This window comes from Leptodactylus fuscus, chromosome 3 (genome assembly GCF_031893055.1).
Source record: "Leptodactylus fuscus isolate aLepFus1 chromosome 3, aLepFus1.hap2, whole genome shotgun sequence".
Lineage (NCBI taxonomy): Eukaryota > Metazoa > Chordata > Amphibia > Anura > Leptodactylidae > Leptodactylus > Leptodactylus fuscus.
Window position 1 is genome coordinate 112,935,115 of NC_134267.1, and position 17,431 is coordinate 112,952,545.

General features: G+C 42.1%; 1 protein-coding gene across 1 annotated transcript in view; it reads left to right on the forward strand.

The window, feature by feature from the left end:
* The first annotated feature begins 2,227 nt into the window (after positions 1 to 2,227).
* ASCC3 (activating signal cointegrator 1 complex subunit 3) overlaps positions 2,228 to 17,431 on the forward strand; it is a 454,027-nt gene continuing 438,823 nt past the window's right edge. The window contains exons 1-4 of the mRNA XM_075268175.1: positions 2,228 to 2,274; positions 13,067 to 13,216; positions 16,208 to 16,355; positions 16,705 to 17,285. Of these exons, the coding sequence (XP_075124276.1) occupies positions 13,127 to 13,216; positions 16,208 to 16,355; positions 16,705 to 17,285 (819 nt within the window). The 5' untranslated portion in view covers positions 2,228 to 2,274; positions 13,067 to 13,126. The remainder of the gene's footprint in view (positions 2,275 to 13,066; positions 13,217 to 16,207; positions 16,356 to 16,704; positions 17,286 to 17,431) is intronic.

Sequence of the window (17,431 nt, forward strand, 5' to 3'; positions counted from 1 at the left end):
ATTTGAGCATATTGAGTGGCATTCACTACCTTTTTGTTCAGAACAGTTTTGTTCAGATGAAACATGTCCATGAAAATTTAAGTGCAATACGGAATAAGAAAGAATATTTAGAATTTGTAGAAAATATATTAGAAGCTTCGATTATTAATTTCATACTGGTTTTCCTGCGAACAGACTTCTTTTAAAAATGCACTGGTACAACCCAAGGTATTTTACCAAATAAAAAGATACAGCATTTGAAAAAAGAATTCCTGTTTCTTCCTGAAAACAAGTTTTAAAAATTTGCAAGCATGAGTTAATCCGTACACAGTACATCCATTTTTTTTTGTTTTTTCCCCCATCTTCCCGGCCTATTTCAAATATAACATTTCTGATTGGATGACCTCTTTAATGTCCATTGCCATCATCCTGTGATGGGTGATGGCAGTGATGGAGACAGAGCCCCCAATATCAGGTGTCTAATAGAGATGAGCGAGTAGTATTCGATCGAGTAGGTATTCGATCGAATACTACAGTATTCGAAATACTCGTACACGATCGAGTACCACTCGCTATTCGAATGGAAAAATTTGATGCAGAACCAGCGTTGATTGGCTGAATGCTATACAGTCGGCCAATCAACGCTGGTTCTTCTCCTACCTTTGGAAGTCTTCTCTGCGCAGCGTCTTCCGGCTCTGAATTCACTCTGCCAGGCATCGGGTCTGGGCAGAGCCGACTGCACATGCCTGCGCTACAAGAAAATGGCCGCTTTGACTGTAAGTGGCCATTTTCTTGTAGTGCAGGCATGCGCAGTCGGCTCTGCCCAGGCCCGATGCCTGGCACAGTGAATTCAGAGCCGGAAGACGCCGCGGGGACGCTGCACGGAGAAGACTTCTCGAAGAATCCAGCCAGACCCTCACTCGTGGACTTGGTAAGTTCAATTTGATCGAATGTTGCCTACTCATGAAACGAGCATTTTTCCCCCCATAGAGTATAATAGGATTCGATATTCGATTCGAGTAGTCGAATATTGAGGGCTACTCGAAACGAATATCGAATATTTAACTACTCGCTCATCTCTAGTGTCTAAGCTTTCGCCCCAATGTAAAAAAAAAAAAAAATGACAGAAGCTTTCTAAAGTCCTGCATGATGGGCCTTTTTTCTAATGGGGGCGTGCTGTTCGAAACTGCTGTTTTGAATAGTGTTCGCTCATCTCTACTTTTGAACACTAGAAAAAAGGCCCATCATGCAGGACTTTAGAAAGCTTCTGTCATGTTTTTTTTTTTTTTTTACATTGGGGCAAATGCTTAGACACCTGATATCGGGGGCTGTCTCCATCACAGGATGACGCCAATGGAAATTAAAGAGGTCATCCAATCAAAAATGTTATATATGAAATAAGCGGGGAAGAAGAGAAAAAAAACCCCTCAACTTTCCCCTCTGTCCACCAGCACGGTGCAGTCCTGCTGTACAGTTGTGGGCTTCCGGCGCAAGTCCCCGCTGCACGGGACGCCCCAATCCCATTTGGGTGCAGGGGAACAACCCCAGTGTTGTGAGAAAACTCATTAGCATAACAAAGAAAACCTGGAATATATACCGATCGGCGTTGCAGAGAAGAATTCTAAAGGCAGGAGAGGAATAGCCTTTCTAAATGTGGTATTTGTGGAATATGGGAGTCTAATGATTGAATCTTTTTAAAACATAACAGACTCATAAACCAAGTCACACCCATATCTCACAAAGTTTCCCTTATAAAGGAGTCTGGCACTAGAATATAGCCCAGCAGGTAGATAGCTCGGGGTCATTTGAATCCATTTGCAGGGCTGAATCACTAGGCTGCTATAACACACAGATACACCGGATCCCTCACAAACAAATAACCCATCCCGCAAGAAGAATACCAGCGCGGGCTGCCAGCAAAAACATCAAGCCCGCTCACGACACTGCAGCCAAAGACAACCACCGTGATAAGGCAGCGTCAAGAAAAAAAAACATCCGGATTACTCGCAAACACACGAACACCAGTGTGCGCGCATAGACATGACGTCAGCCGTTTGAGACGGGGTCAAACAAGCCAGGGCAGCCAATAGCAGCCCGTCTTCCTTATCTACGGCGTAACCGCTTAGCATTTGACCAATGAGAAGTCTATGACCGGCCAGGGATGAGCGTTGTGATTGGTTAGATTCAGCTGTCATTCTACAGCCGAGCCAGCCCAGGTAAGTGAGCGGACCGGCGCCGTGTCTTTGCGGCCCGACCATGTTGCTTGTGTAGTGTGTGCATAGAGATGTAATAAACGTAGGTGACACCGATTATACGCCCGGTATACAACGCTTCATGGCCCTTTTATGTTGTGCATAGTGGACTTTGCCTCAGTAGAAGTATGTGATAAAGTGTAATGTACACGTTGTATGCACTTCCAGCTGTGTGCCGTCATTGTCATGTGATAAGGACTGGAGTATACTCTAAGTACTGCCTTATGGGTGTCCTTTTAGTAACTATGTGCCGTAATGTGAGAATATTGCTAGTAATGTTAGTAAAACACTCTATAGCAATTGCTCTTGTACTGTATCTTACTGGCTGACCACCGTCATGGCTACCATTACAGCTGCTGTGGGGTATGTTACTGTACAGGAGTCTGGGACATCTAGGGAACAATCTTAAAGTCATATTACACATTAGTTATTGTGGTGTATCATGACTTCTATGGTGCCATACATACAGAAAGGGTTTATATATGTAATAAGACAAAAATGAGTATAATAAACATGGATTAACTGTGACAGCCTGGTAAAGTGGGAAAGAGGACTCTGTCTGTGAAGACTTGAAGTCTACAAAATGAAGGAGTGATGAGGGGGCATTCACACGATGTAATGCGGCGTTGATTCTGACACGTAAATTCGTGTCAGAATCAGCGCTGTAAAACAGAATCCCATTGACTTCAATGGGTTCCGTTTAGCGAGCATGGCACATTGAAATCCATGGGTTAAAAAGCCTCCCATTGATTTCAGTGTGTTACACGTGCTAAACGGAACCCATTGAAGTCAATGGGATTCTGTTTTGCAGCGCTGATTCTGACATGAGTTTACATGTCAGAATCAACGCCGCGTTACAGTGTGTGAATGTTCCCTTGGGGGCTGTTCACACTAGTGCCCGTGTCTGCTCGCCAGGTCTCCATTCTATATAGAGGACGGCTTCCTCGCGGCCAGTTTTAAAACCCACTCCGCAATATTTCTGTTTAAAGCGCTGCGGGAAGAACCGCGATGCATTGCTGCTGCGGTTTTTCCCACAGTGCATTATTGCTGCGGGACATTCCATGGGGCCTTAGCCTTAAGCGGTTTTCTGTTCAGTGCCCACTTCATGGCCATTTATTTCCCCATTAATGTTCTGTGACAAAGGATGCTAAAGGGCAGTAAATTGGAAATTGGCAGAGGAGGAGCTGAAGGTTACACTGAATAAAAGATACTTTTAGCTTTGTTCACAAGACAGAAAATTTCTCTAATTTATAAAAAAAACAAACAAAAAAAAAACATCGGGATCTCTGCAGAATTTTTTGCAGTGGAATCTGCTGCAACACATCTGTCTTTTCATTTCAATGTGAGGCAGTTACAACTTTTTTCCAGGAGACAAAAAAAAAATCAACCAGTAGAACAAAAGCGTAAAATTCAGCCGAATTTCACCTGCACCCTCTTTTGAAATTAAAGGGAGTCTGTTAGCAAGAAAATCAATATCAAACTAATACCTTGTAAGGGTGCATTCACACTACGTATACGGCAGCTTATTCTGAACGTAAAACACGTTCAGAATCAGCGGCGTATAAAGCAGCTCCATTCATTTCTATGGGAGCCGGCATACGAGCGCTCCCCATAGAAATGAATGAGCTGCTTTTTTCACTACGAGCACTCCCATTGAAGTGAATGGGAAGTGCCCGCGTGTACGGCTCAGCATGAGCAGAGCTAGCTGTACACGCGGGCACTTCCCATTCACTTCAATGTGGAAAATATAAACAAAATAGGAGGGAAATTGTGTTTGGTTTTCACTTTATTATTATTTTTTTATTTAATAACACAAAGTGCTACTGAAAAACTGTAGGACCCAGCAGCTCTTGTAAGACACTGAGCCCGGCAGATCACGTGACCGCCGTGTCAGAGGGCGGCCGCATCATGGTGGCGCCCATAGCCGTGTATACAGCGCTCATTGAGCGCTTTATACACAGCGATCGAGAAGGCAGGGAAGGGAATAAACCTGAAGTTACAGCCGGCTCCCAGTAAAAGCAGCTGCACACGATCTCCATGCAGCTGCTGTGTTCTGATTGGAAGTACCGGAAGTACGTCCTCTCAGAACTAGGCAACCACTTCCCGGACGTTTATAGTCTGTGGGCGGTCTGGAAGTGGTTAAGTAAAGAAGAAGGCTTTCTATCTACCCGTTGTTCATCTGCGTTTGGTAATCCACATGGAGACCCCCCGAACAGACTACCGATTGCACTGACAAGCGGTGTGCAGTGAAAGCACACGGACCCCATAGACTATAATGGAGTCCATGTGCTTTCCGCACGCGGTCCGCACGAGTCATGCGGACATGAAAGTAGATCACAAAGTACTTTTCTGTCCACATGTTTCGTGCGGAGAGCACACGGACCCCATTATAGTCTATGGGGTCCGGGTGCTTTCACTGCACACCACATGGCAGTGCGTTTGGTATTCTGCTTGGGTGGGTCCCCATGCAGACTTCCCAAATGGATTACCAAACGCAGATGTGAACGAGGGATAGGGCAGGAAGATTTTAGTGACATTTTACATGGCAAAACCCTCCATGTCAACTTACCTTTAGGAATCTTGCACACTGTTATAATGTTTTCAGAATTTCCAGACTGTATTATAATTGCAAATGCCATTCAGTCTTCTGGTTTTGTGACATGAACTGAAAACCTGCAGTACATTCTGGTCATTAGATTTGAGGTCAGAACAGAATTTGCTGCAAATCTGGACGCATTAGGGATCTGTGCAGTGGTCTAAGAAGCCACAAGCAAGAGATAGGCATCTAAACCCGTCCCTCTACAAGACTTGGTAAGGGCTTTTTCTTATCATTGGTGAGTGGCATCACAAGTTGATTTCACATCTGATCTATGGCCAACCCTGCTGCAGAGGTAGCAGAGCTGCTTCCAGCATCTGGAGGCAGCTGGATCATGATGTGGCAGTCTTTATAAATTCCTGCCAATTAATTCAGTTCAGAAAATGGGAGGAAAAGAAGAAAGAAGCTAGACACTGTGAAATTCTGAATAGCACAGGTAATATCTCGGTCAGAGAGCTAAATATGACTGATGGATAGAAGTGATATTAAAAGCCATGGATCAATAAGAGCTATCTTAGAGCAAAGGTATGGATTGGAAAAGTAGGCATCCCAGGACAGAAACTTGAGGGGTCAAGTATGGGATGTGAGTGACAGACACCAGAAGTTAAGTTGTTGAGGTCCTGGATAGGGTCAAGTCAGTGATGTCAAAGAACGAGCACATTTGTAACCAAAAGTATTGGTCAGGTGTGTCAGGCAGCTATAAGGTCTAGTGGTAGGAGCTCAGAGTAATGGCGTGTGACTTTGGCATCAGCTTAGTTAGGGTGGCTAAACACATTCAGTTCTGTGATTATATTTTGCTTTGTTTTTACATTATTTACTTAAAAATGACATCGTGTTTTTTTCTGGCAAGTCATTATAATTACAGCGATACCATATTTAGATTAAGACCCCGTATTGCAGAAAAGCTGCTTATTTTGTTGCAAGTTTGCTTGCAATTTTTTAAGCCAAATTCAAGAGTGGCTAGAGAAGGAATGGGAAATATAAAGGAAACACTTTTAAACTTTCTCTTAAATCTACCTCTGTCATGGGCTCAAAAAAGGTGCAAAATACTGAAATAAAAAAAGCAGCTTTTCCACAATGTGGGGCCTTAGACTCATAGTGGTTTTACTGTGTTTTTCCACTATTACAGATATTTGTGAAAGCAAACAATTTGCCAGGGGGCACCGTACTCCAGACATCCATAACATGTTGTAGTTTGGATTGGTCTCAGTTACTGGTATGTTTCATCACTTTTTATTGCTTTTTTGGGGGAGATGCAAGGCAACCAAAAAATATTATTCCACATTCATCGAATGGTATTGTTAGTGTTATTTTTGGATAGGTTTGAAAGGTTTTTCATTCTAAATTTATTTATTTATTTTTTTAAAGGCTTTAGCTTCCTTTTTAGTTTTTTTTTTTTTTTTTTTTTTACTGTACCTCAAGGGGACAGCTCTGAGAGTTAATTTGCTTATTATGACATAATTGCACGCTGCTGAGCAGGAAGGGGTTAATCATTCTGGAATCTGTCTTCCTTATCTCTTACGCTGGGTTCACATCAGCGTTTGGGTCTCCGTATCAGGTTTCCGTCTTCTGCATGCAGAAGACGGAAACCTGTCAGACAGTTTCCGGCCATGAGCCCTGGTGAGCGTTTTATGCTCTCCGCGGTGAAACCGTTTTTTTTAAACCGGACATAAAGTCCTGCATGTCCGACTCTTTGTCCGGTTAAAAAAAATGGTTTAGCTGCGGAGAGCATAAAACGCTCACCGGCGCTCTTGGCCGGACACTTTTCAAACCCATTTAAATGAATGGGTTTGAAAAATGCCTGCAGGCTTCCGTCTCCTGTTCAGTTTTGTGCAGGAAACAGAAACCTGCATAATAGAGATCCCGGGCGCAGATGTGAACTAGTTGTTTGTTTCTGAAAGTGAGGTGTTTATGGGTCACTGCACACTGAGTTTTTTGGCGCTGAATCCGCCTCAAAATCGGCGCCAAAAAACTCAATGTGCACTGTTTCCTTGACATTCACAATTTGGACTGCATTTTTCTATTATAAATGCTGCTGTCCATCCTAGGCTTCCTCTCTGAGACACATGGGATAGTCTGTATACTGCCTAAATTATATCACTTCATCTTTCATTTAGAATAAAGCAGAAACTGTAATTTATTGTACTGGACATGCTTGACTAAAGCTGGCCATACACATTAGATTTTCATTGGCTGAAATAGCCGAAGTTAGCCATATTGGCCAACCACAGCCAGCTATCTGAAATGTATATGTAAAATGAATGCCCAAGTCCTGAATATAATTGATACTGATGACTAGAGATGAGCGAGTACTGTTTGGATCAGCCGATCCGAATAGCACGCTCGCATAGAAATGAATGGACGTAGCCGGCACGCGGGGGGTTAAGCGGCCGGCCGACGTCAAAGCGGAAGTACCAGGTGCATCCATTCATTTCTATGGAGCGTGCTGTTTGGATCAGCTGATCCGAACAGTACTCGCTCATCTCTACTGATGACGTATCCATAGGTTAGTTCATCAGTATCAGATCGGTCGGGGTCTGATACCTGGAACCCTTTCTAATTGGACGTTTCGGCCTCCAGAAGCAGCTCTGCTCTGATTCAAGTGACTGGGAGTGGGGCTTCAGGTTCATTGCCTGTACACTGTATACAGCTTCCGGTTCATACATTGTAGTGATGGCACTTGGAACTCTAGCCCTGCTCTCATTCACTTGAATCAGAACAGTGCTGCTTCCAGCAACTGAAACACCTGTTTGGGATGGGGTCTAGGTGCTGGACCCGGACACATCTGATCCTGATATCCTTACCTGGATAGGTTATTTGTATCAATTACCTTCAGGTTCGTGTTAATCGCTTTAAGGTTCCATTAGGAAGTATAGTTCTTCACATCGTTAGATGAATGGATATATAAAAAAAAGTTATGGCTTTTGGAAGATAGGGAGTAAAAACCTGAAATTGACCCAGGCAGGAAGTGGCTTAAAACACCTGTAATAACTTAACCACTTCCGGACCGCCCATAGACTATATACGTCCGGGAAGTGGTTGCCTAGTTCTGCCAGGACGTACCTGTACGTCCATCAGAACACAGCAGCTGCACGGAGATCGTGTAGCTGCTTTCACTAGGAGCCGGCTGTAACTTCAGCCGGAGCTCCTAGAGAGAAGACAGGGCAGATTTATTACCTCCCCAGCCTTCTCGATCGCTGTGTATACAGCGCTCAATGAGCGCTGTATACACAGCTATGGACGCAGCCATAATTCAGCTGCCCTCTGACCCGGCGGACACGTGATCCGCTGGGAGCAGTGTCCTGCCAGAGCTGCTGGGTCCTACAGGACTCAGATCAGCTCTGCATACTGTGTATACAGTGTGCAGGAGTCTGTATTCCTCCTGTATCTGAGGTTAAATGTACCAGCCCCAGTTATAGGAGAAATCAGCCTCAAGTACAAAAAAAAAAAGTGATCAGATGTCCCCAAAGGTCTCTTATCACCTTATGGGGACACAATCTGGAAAAAAAAAAATATATATAATAAATTTTTTTTTTTTTAAAAAAAATGTAAATAAATTAATAAAAAATAAATAAATAATACGCTAATAAAACGCCGTTATTAAAGGTTATAGCCCCGCCCCCGACGACACCATACAAAATAAAAATTACCGTAACGGAGAGGAAAAACTATTTTATAAAGTTTTTCAGTGACACTTTGTGTTATTAAATTAAAAAAAAAATTATAAATTGAAAACCAGACACAATTTCCCTCCTATTTTGTTTATATTTTCCTGGATATAAAAAAATTAAAACACATTTGAAAATAAAAATAACATAAAAGTAAAGCCCTATGTGTCCCTGAAAAAAGACGCAAAAATTAGTTGACTAAGACATACGAGAAAAATTTTACAGACCTCAAAACCGCACATACATAATAAACCTAAAATGTGTCTGGTCCTGGACCACAAATTGGCCCGGTACTGAAGTGGTTAAAGGGATTGTCCAGGCAAAAATGGAGAACCCTTTTGATGTTTATATATGTTGGGGGCAGTGAAGAAAAAAAAAAGAAGCATACTCACCAGTCCCCGTTGCTCCAGTGCCCTCCCACATGTCCCGCTTCTTCTTCTCCGGTGGAGTCTCTGGGGTCTCTTCTGGAGGTCTGCTGAGACCAACAAAGGGCCTGCAGTGTCACTACCTGTGACATCACAGTCCTCTTGCTGAAGCTGCTGAGAAGCTTGTGGAATCATAAAAGAGTCAATCAAGCCATAGTGTTATACATTTGCAGATGGAGGGTTAGTTTTATTTTATGTGCATGTACTTGGATTCTCAGAAATATTTATTTGGCTTTAGTTAAATTTTTAAATTACCTGGTTAGTGCAGTCTATTAAGGATGGACGTTCTCCTTCAGAAACATCTGCATTTTCTTTCAGTGTCTTTTTCTGCACATACAGAAATAATAACAGTAGAAATCTCCCATGTTTTCCTTTTGTTCACCTTTACAGGTCATGGCTCATATTTCAGTCTTTTCTCTGTTCCTGCTGGATTAAATCCAGCTGCCAGAAGCTTAATATGACAAAAACTGAAATCCAATTTTACCACCCTTCACTCTGTCACTAACCTTTCATTTCCCCTCTTCTCACTGTTGACAACACATGCATCACCACTGCCTCAGTTGCCAAAAAGTCCAGCTTTTACTACAGGCCACAAACTTTTTTCGTTCCTGTTTGTCAGCTAAAATTCCAAGCTCTTCAAGGATTCACATTATAAATGTATCTGTGTGTTAGCTGATCTATGGAAGCATTGTTTGATCTATTAAAGGGAAACTGCTGTGGCTTATAAAGCTAAAAATTCTTTAGATTTCCTAATAAATAAATTCCTGTCTGCAAAGTTTGCTAAGCAGTAGTCCAGGTATATTATGGTTATTACTTATCGAAGGGCCCTACTGACAGTGAGTGTTCTGGGAAGATTTCCATTTGACTATGTTAGGCTCATGGCCATATATTGATACATACCTCTATCACTGCTGGTGCACAACTGCTAGCAGTTTATAACCTAAGCAACAACACCAAGCCAGTTCCATAGTATAGTCACACCCAGAGACCCCTTTGGCGTTAAATGTGGGTCCATCAGTTTGTACCAAGGTGGAGTAAGTAGTGGTGATATATTACCTTCATATTGGTGAGAGTCAAACTGCAGGCACCCCCACCAATCATAATAATGAGGATGTCTGAATGGAGCCATAGTCAGGCATATGGGTTGTCACTCCATACACTTCTGTGTGATTGTCAGAGCTAGCCCAAGTACAGTGCTTAGCTATCTCTGACAGTCCCTTTGAAATTAATGCAATGGCTGCGCCTCTGGTGAGATACTGTGCCATACATACTGGGGTGGGAGGCACCTTAGTTCTCATGATTACCTGCTTTGGTAAGAAACCCCCTTAAGGGTCCATTCACACGGAGTAACATGCCGCGTGATGTGGCACGTATACGGCGTGTGAGATTTTGAGCGCCATAAAAGCTCCCATTGATTTCAATGGGAGCCTGGTTCGTATACACCACATTATTTTGCGGCCGCAAAATAATGCGGCTTATACGATCCTGGCTCCCATTGAAATCAATGGGAGCTTTTATGGCGCTCAAAATCTCACACGCCGTATACGTGCCAGGTCACGCGGCACGTTACTCCGTGTGAATGGACACTTAGACTGAGGCCACAAGTTGGAGAAGGAAAAGTATAAGTGCCTCCTTTATGTTTTCCAATCCTTTTGAAGTCACTCTTGGCTTTGGTTAAAGAAACTGCAGCAAAATCTTCAACAAAGAATTGCAGCTTTTTCACAATGTTTGTACTCAGCCTGAAAGAGGAATTCTGGGACTGGGGATCTATTATTTAAAAGGGTTGTCCACCTTTTTACCGATTAATATAGTCTATCAATTTTAGATTTGTTGGGAATGACTGTCAGGACCCCTGCTATTAAGCCTTTTCAAAGGGTGCACAGCTCTTAGTATTCCGGGCCCTGCTCTTTTCACTTAACGTAGACCTTTCACCACCTCGCCCAATTCAAGTTCTTAGCATCTGTTTCTAGTTGCCACTCTACTGATCTCAGCAAAGTTGGAATTTTTTCTCTAGCCCCCACCATTCATGAGCAACACGTTAGTTTTGGTGTTGATGAGCTACTTAAGCATGTCAGAAGGGCAATGCCAGGCAGATTGTATGAGTCAAAGCTCCAATGAGAGGAAACCAATGTCAGAGCTCAGAATTTCACTCCTTACCCGCTCCTGCCTGATACCGCCCTCCTGACAGCATAGAATCTGAATAGTCTATCAGCCACCATAACTGATGGTATTACTCAGGATCGGTGTGAGCTAGAGAAAAAATTCTAACTGTTCAGAATGAGTAAAGCAGCAGCTATTAAATGTAAAGTGCTGAAAAATAATATATTGTATTTAAAGGGGCTCTATCAGCAAAATCATGCTGATAGAGCCCCACATATGCGTGCATAGCCTTTAAAAAGGCTATTCAGGCACCGTAAAAGTTAAATTAAACTACCGTTTTAAAATAATAACTTAAAAAAGAATGTTCTCTACTTACGGATCGTGCACGCTGGGCGGGCATTCAGGGTGTGTCTTCATCTTCTTCCCCGCCTCTTCTTCATCTGACGTCTTCGGGTCCCGTCCTCCTCCGGCGCTTGCTCGCGGACACTGATAAAAAAAGAGAGCCCGGGCACATGCGCAGTAGCACGCGGCTTCTACTACGGCTACTGCGCATGCGCCCGGGCTGTTTTTTTTCATCAGTGTCCGCGAGCAAGCGCCGGAGGAGGACGGGACCCGAAGACGTCAGAGGAAGAAGAGGAGGGGAAGAAGAAGACGGCGCATCCTGAATGCCCGCCCAGGGTGCACGTTCCGTAAGTAGAGAACATTCTTTTTTAAGTTATTATTTTAAAACGGGGGGGTAGTTTAATTTAACTTTTACGGTGCCTGAATAGCCTTTTTAAAGGCTATGCACGCATATGTGGGGCTCTATCTGCATGATTTTGCTGATAGAGCCCCTTTAATGTAATTTTGATGGTGGCAGATGTGGGTAATACCAGTTTACAGTGGCTATAAACAGCGATTGTAAAGAGTACACTTTGGAAAACAGCTGATCTGGGTGGGCTTCAACAGTTGAAATCCTACCAATCTAAAATTGATGGCCTATCTTAAGGGACACCCATGCTCTGGTGTCCCTTGCCGCGGTACTTGGAGAGTAGTTCTGGAAGAAGCCCTCTCAGCACGTGACCACTGAGGCCAATCAGAGGTCATGTGCGTCAAGGACTTCCACTGGAAGAAGTCCCCAGGCGCCGCTGGACTGGACAGCATCAGGGAACACCAGAGTCGAGACAGGCGAGTATCATACTTTTTTTCAGATTTCAGCTTCCCCTGCTCCCCCCCCCGGACAACCTCTTTATGGCCATTGCTAATAATAAATGATACTTTACCATTAAACAAAAAAAAAGAACACATATTTGATGGTAAACATCAATCCAAAATCAATGGAAGAATAGCTGTTTTATCCATTGCCGCACTAAAAGAATTTATGGTTCTCAGAATGCAACTGCACAAAAAGGACTTTATGTTCCATAAAACATGTTTGTCTTCTGCAGTGCTTTCCCATACAGGAGACAACAAAAGAAATGGTATAAATGCAGGGGTTTTTTTTGTTTTTTTTTCTGGATTCCTAAATCCCCATAGAAGGAGTTAGTAAATGTCAGTCAATAAGTTATACAAACTCCAAAATGGAGTATTTATCCTCTATCCAAAGATGACAAATACCTGCCCCCACTGATCCTGACAACCGGGGGTCCTCTTTCTCTGCTGCACATTCAGCCTGAGCACAGCTAGGCTAAATTTAGGTGTAACCGGTAGAGGATAGCACTCCCATTCACTTCAGAAGACTGTTACCTCTGACGCTCCTCTTTACTTGAAGTGAATGAGAGCTCCGTCCACCAGCAGCCATGCCCACATTTAACCTGGCCGAATGGTCCCACCATTGTTACCTGGTGTGATAACCTCTTCAATATAGCTATCTTGGCAGAAACATTTTAAAATTATGACTTGTGTGTGACAACAACAAAAAAAAAAAATTACTTGATCCTTAAGTAAAATTAAAATATGTTCATTTTCCTGTTTATTGAAACTACATTTGTGATATTCTTGTTTTCTTTCATCTGTGTTTTTTTTTTTTTAACTTCTTATCCATCGTTTTCTTCTGTTTCGTTTTAGGTGTTACAAGTTGCAGCAGAATCTTATTTTTCATCCTATGGATCACTGAATAAGAAAGAGATGGTTTTACCTCGTCTCACAGGAGCGCTGCGCTCCTTTTCAAATGTCACCAGACAAGATGATTACAGGGGAGACTCGACAGACTTGATGGTAAAATGTTTTATCCAGGGCGCAAAGTGCTAAACATTCAGAATGACTCATGAGTAGAATGCTTTATATATTGTGGTAAACAGCGGTTATTGCTGTTGTGCCAGCATTCCCACAAACTGCAGTTTGTAAATGTAAAAATGCTTTAACACCCCTAATGTTAAAGTGTGCTTGATCCAAATGCTATACCTGCATGAATTTGTGGAATTTTCTGTTCATGCTACAGCGTATTCCAAGCCATGAAACATTCTGAGATCTTTACTACCTGTCCATTAGGTATTGACCATTGTGTGCTTTCTGTCTAAATGATCTCAGCTTAAAGTTACACTGTCACCACTCAACCAACAGAAAAATAAACCGTACACCTCTCAGAATATGGTGATGCAAAAATAAGGTTTTTTTTTCCAATATGAATTTTTTTATGAAAAAAAACAAAACAATCAACAACGTAACTTGGGCATGATCATAATCGTACTGACCCACTAAAGAACGATAACCACTTTTGCTGTATGGTGAACAGCAAACTATTTAAAATATTATAATACTTTAATATTTTTTTTTTAATCCCACCAGAAAGAGTTGATAAAACTTAGTCAAAAAGTTGTAGAGCACTCAAAATGATCTAATTAAAGTGTTCATCTCATCCTACACAGTGGTTTCTCTGATATGGCTACATCACCAGAAAAAAATAATAAAAATGTGATTGTTTGTATAATAACAAGTTGTAAAATTTCCCAATATACTTTTTGTAAAAAAAAAATCCAAAGTAAAACATAAAAATAAGGATGGCACTGCTGATTCCACACATATACGGATCAAGTCCAAGATTAGTTAATACATACACGAAGAGACGACCAATTATTGTTATTAAGTCTGGGGGTTTTCAACATCCAAATAGTAGCATATGAAAATGAACGGAATAGAAGGAAAAATAGGAGGGGCACTCACCCATAGACGAGTATCTTCTAAAAAACATCCTTTATTAGGGAAAACTTCAATAAAAAAACAACTATCTGAGATGGTTGTTTTTTTTTATTGAAGTTTTCCGTAATAAAGGATGTTTTTTAGAAGATACTCGTCTATGGGTGAGTGGCCCTCCTATTTTTCCTTCTATTCCGTTTACTTTTTGTATAAATTCCTTATTATTTTCTAGATCTCTGCTTGTTCTCATTCATTCTGTTTATTCTAGTGGATAAAACTCTGACCGTGGTCATGTAACGGACGTACAGGTGCACAGCATGTCATATGACCATGGACTGATTTTTATCCACTGGAAACATTGGAAATAAGCAGAATGAATGACAGCAAGCAGAGATCTAGAAAACCATTGATACAGAAAGTATATTGGAAAATTGTAGAACTTGTTATATATTGTAAGCCGATGGCTGGTCAGGTAATGGAGGGGGTGTACATCTCACCCAGACTACTAAGGTGGGTGAGATGAGAAAACTCCAGAAAGAACGTTTCTCAGCAGATAACTATTGTCTGCTGAGGGTTATTTCTGAGTTCCGGTTACTGGGCTGGATTTTTAAGAATGACAAGTAGGTTGGTAGTGGGACCTGTCATTCCACCCCCCTCCAGTCCACACTTTGGGGATGTTCTGGCAGCGACTCAGCTGTTGAGAATCTGCTCATCAAGGGAGGCTTAAGAAGTCAGCTCCAGCAGCAGTCTGTGGGCAGAGCTTGGCTGGAGAGCTGACAGAGTGGTCATATTTTTGGAGCTGTGTCCTGAATGATTCAACTGGCTTTTTGATTTCTGTTATTTTAGATGAGGTAACCTATTCTATGTTTAGTTAGAGCCTAGCCGGGCAGGTATTTATTTTTGTATTGTTTCCTTTTGTTGCTGCACTATATTTTTGAGTGAAAATAAAACTCTACCTTTGTTTTGGACTGAAGAAACTGGACTTGTGTGTGTATGCCAACCCACCTAGCAACCCCAGACCCTGACAAAGACAAAACAAAGCGCTCTCTCTCTCTCTCTCTCTCTCTATATATGTAGTGCTCACCGCCGCGCCCCCCCCCCCCCATAGTATTTATAATGCTCTCCCAGTGGCTCCTCCTCCTTAGTATATATGTTTCCCACAGTGGCCCCTCCCTACTCACTCATAAGATTAATTTAAAGAGGACCTTTCATCTATATACTGCTGGAAAGCCGACAGTAAGCTGAATTCAGCGCAGTGTCGGCTTTCCCAATCTGTGCCCCGGGTGAAGAGCTATCGGTGCTGGTACCGTAGCTCTTTACAGTCAGAAGGGTGTTCCTGACAGTCTGTCAGGAACGTCCTTCTTTACAGCAGCGCCTATCGCGCTGTACAGTGTGAGCGGGGAGGAACGCCCCCCTCCCGCTCCTGATAATACTTGTCTATGGACGAGCACTGTGAGCAGAGAGAGGGGGCGTTCCTCCCCACTCACACTGTACAGCGGGATAGGCGCTGCTGTGGAGAAGGACGTTCTTGACTGAATTCAGCGCACTGTCGTCTTTCCAGCAGTATATAGAACTGCCTGTGCCCAAAGTCATGAAAGGTCCTCTTTAACCTCATGCACTGAGTGAGGAATAGGGAGGATATAGATGCACTGTGGATAGTGAACAATAGGCGCCCCCTGCTGGTGTTGATCACTATGCAATCAATAAATGCTCACTCAGTGCCTAATAGAAGCGTGGGTTGACACTGCTTTGACTATATGTTCTTAGTTGGCAACACAAATAAAGAATATTGTTTTTAACCATTGTTTCAGGCAATAGTTTGGACAATTAATTTTAAGCTGTCATTTTAAGACCATAGCAATAAATCTGCCCCATTGACTATATGTTATATGTTATTTCATCTCAATAGTCTTTGGTTTTGTATTAGCTGAATTTCTTGTTACGAGTTAGAGAGGGAGCTAATAATCATTAATAGTTATTTGGAGGTGCACTTCTGCTTTCATTAATAGTGACATTTAGCTTTGAAGTTGTTTCAGATACATTTCTCTTGACCATACTGCGTTAATTCTACAGAACAAAAGATCGAAGTTGCGTGAGCAAGTTTTGGAGTCTGACCTTACTTGGAAGAAAATAACTCAATTTGTCACTGGCATTGTGGACAAGGAGCATGAAGCAATAAACGAGGGCCTAAAAGAAATATTACAGGCTGCAAAACAGATCGGTAAATTACTTTTTGTTAAAGACAAATTCTTTGAAATTCATGATGTGCTGTGAATTCAACTTGGTAATTTTTCACCTGGCTAGTCAGAGTAGAGGAGAACCTCACTTGATTGTTCTGCAGCAAGTGAATTTCAATCTACTGATCCTTGGTTCAATAATTCAGACTTAAATATTTACATAAGGGTGACTTTGGGGGTTGTAATTCTCCTACGTTGTCATTTTTATTGTAGTGCTTATGATTTGGAGTGAAAGGTTTAAGCTATTACAGGGGAGATAGCACACATTTATTTAGAGGCAGTTTAAATCAAACACATGCACTATGCCAAAACCATTGCCTTGTTTTCCTACAGTTGGAACAGACCATGGACAAGAAGCCATTGAAAGTGGAGCTGTCTTTCTTTTCAAGACTTTCTATGACAAAGATTTTGTCAGTCAAGAAGCAACCAAAGCTATTAAACAGATGTTTGGACCTTTTCCGTTGACGTGTGCGACAGCAGCTTGTGACGCCACCTATAAAATTATGTCACTGTTTTCTGATGAACAGCTTAAGAAACTTGCTCTAACTTTTCAAGAAGACCATGTTGGAGAAAGCGTGTCATTTGGGAAAAATGTGAAATTTTCTCTAGATATGTATGAGCTAGAAGAAACAGAAGACATGCCATTAAATGGCGAGTTTGAGACTAATGATGATGTCACCTTAAATTTTTTGAAAATTCAAAATGGCCTCAAAGACGGTTCTCTAGATGCATCCAGAGCAAAACAAAAAGTTGGCAGCAGTGAAGATGATGGCTCTTTGCTATATGATACCGTTGAGAAATATGTGCTCCAGAGTTCACAGAACACTATTGGGGGTCCCACAGTTGAAGATTTGTGCGGCACTATATATGAGATGCTGGCCTCTTCCAAGAGCAATGATGAGCTTCAGAATGAGGTTTGTAAATCTCCATTATATATTTGATATGTATTTGCATGAACAAGACCTCTGTCCCTCGTAGGTACGTTCTCTATCCCCACCACATTCTTAGTGCTGGCTCAAACTGAATTACTCTTTCACAATATCTTAGGCTTGAGGCTATA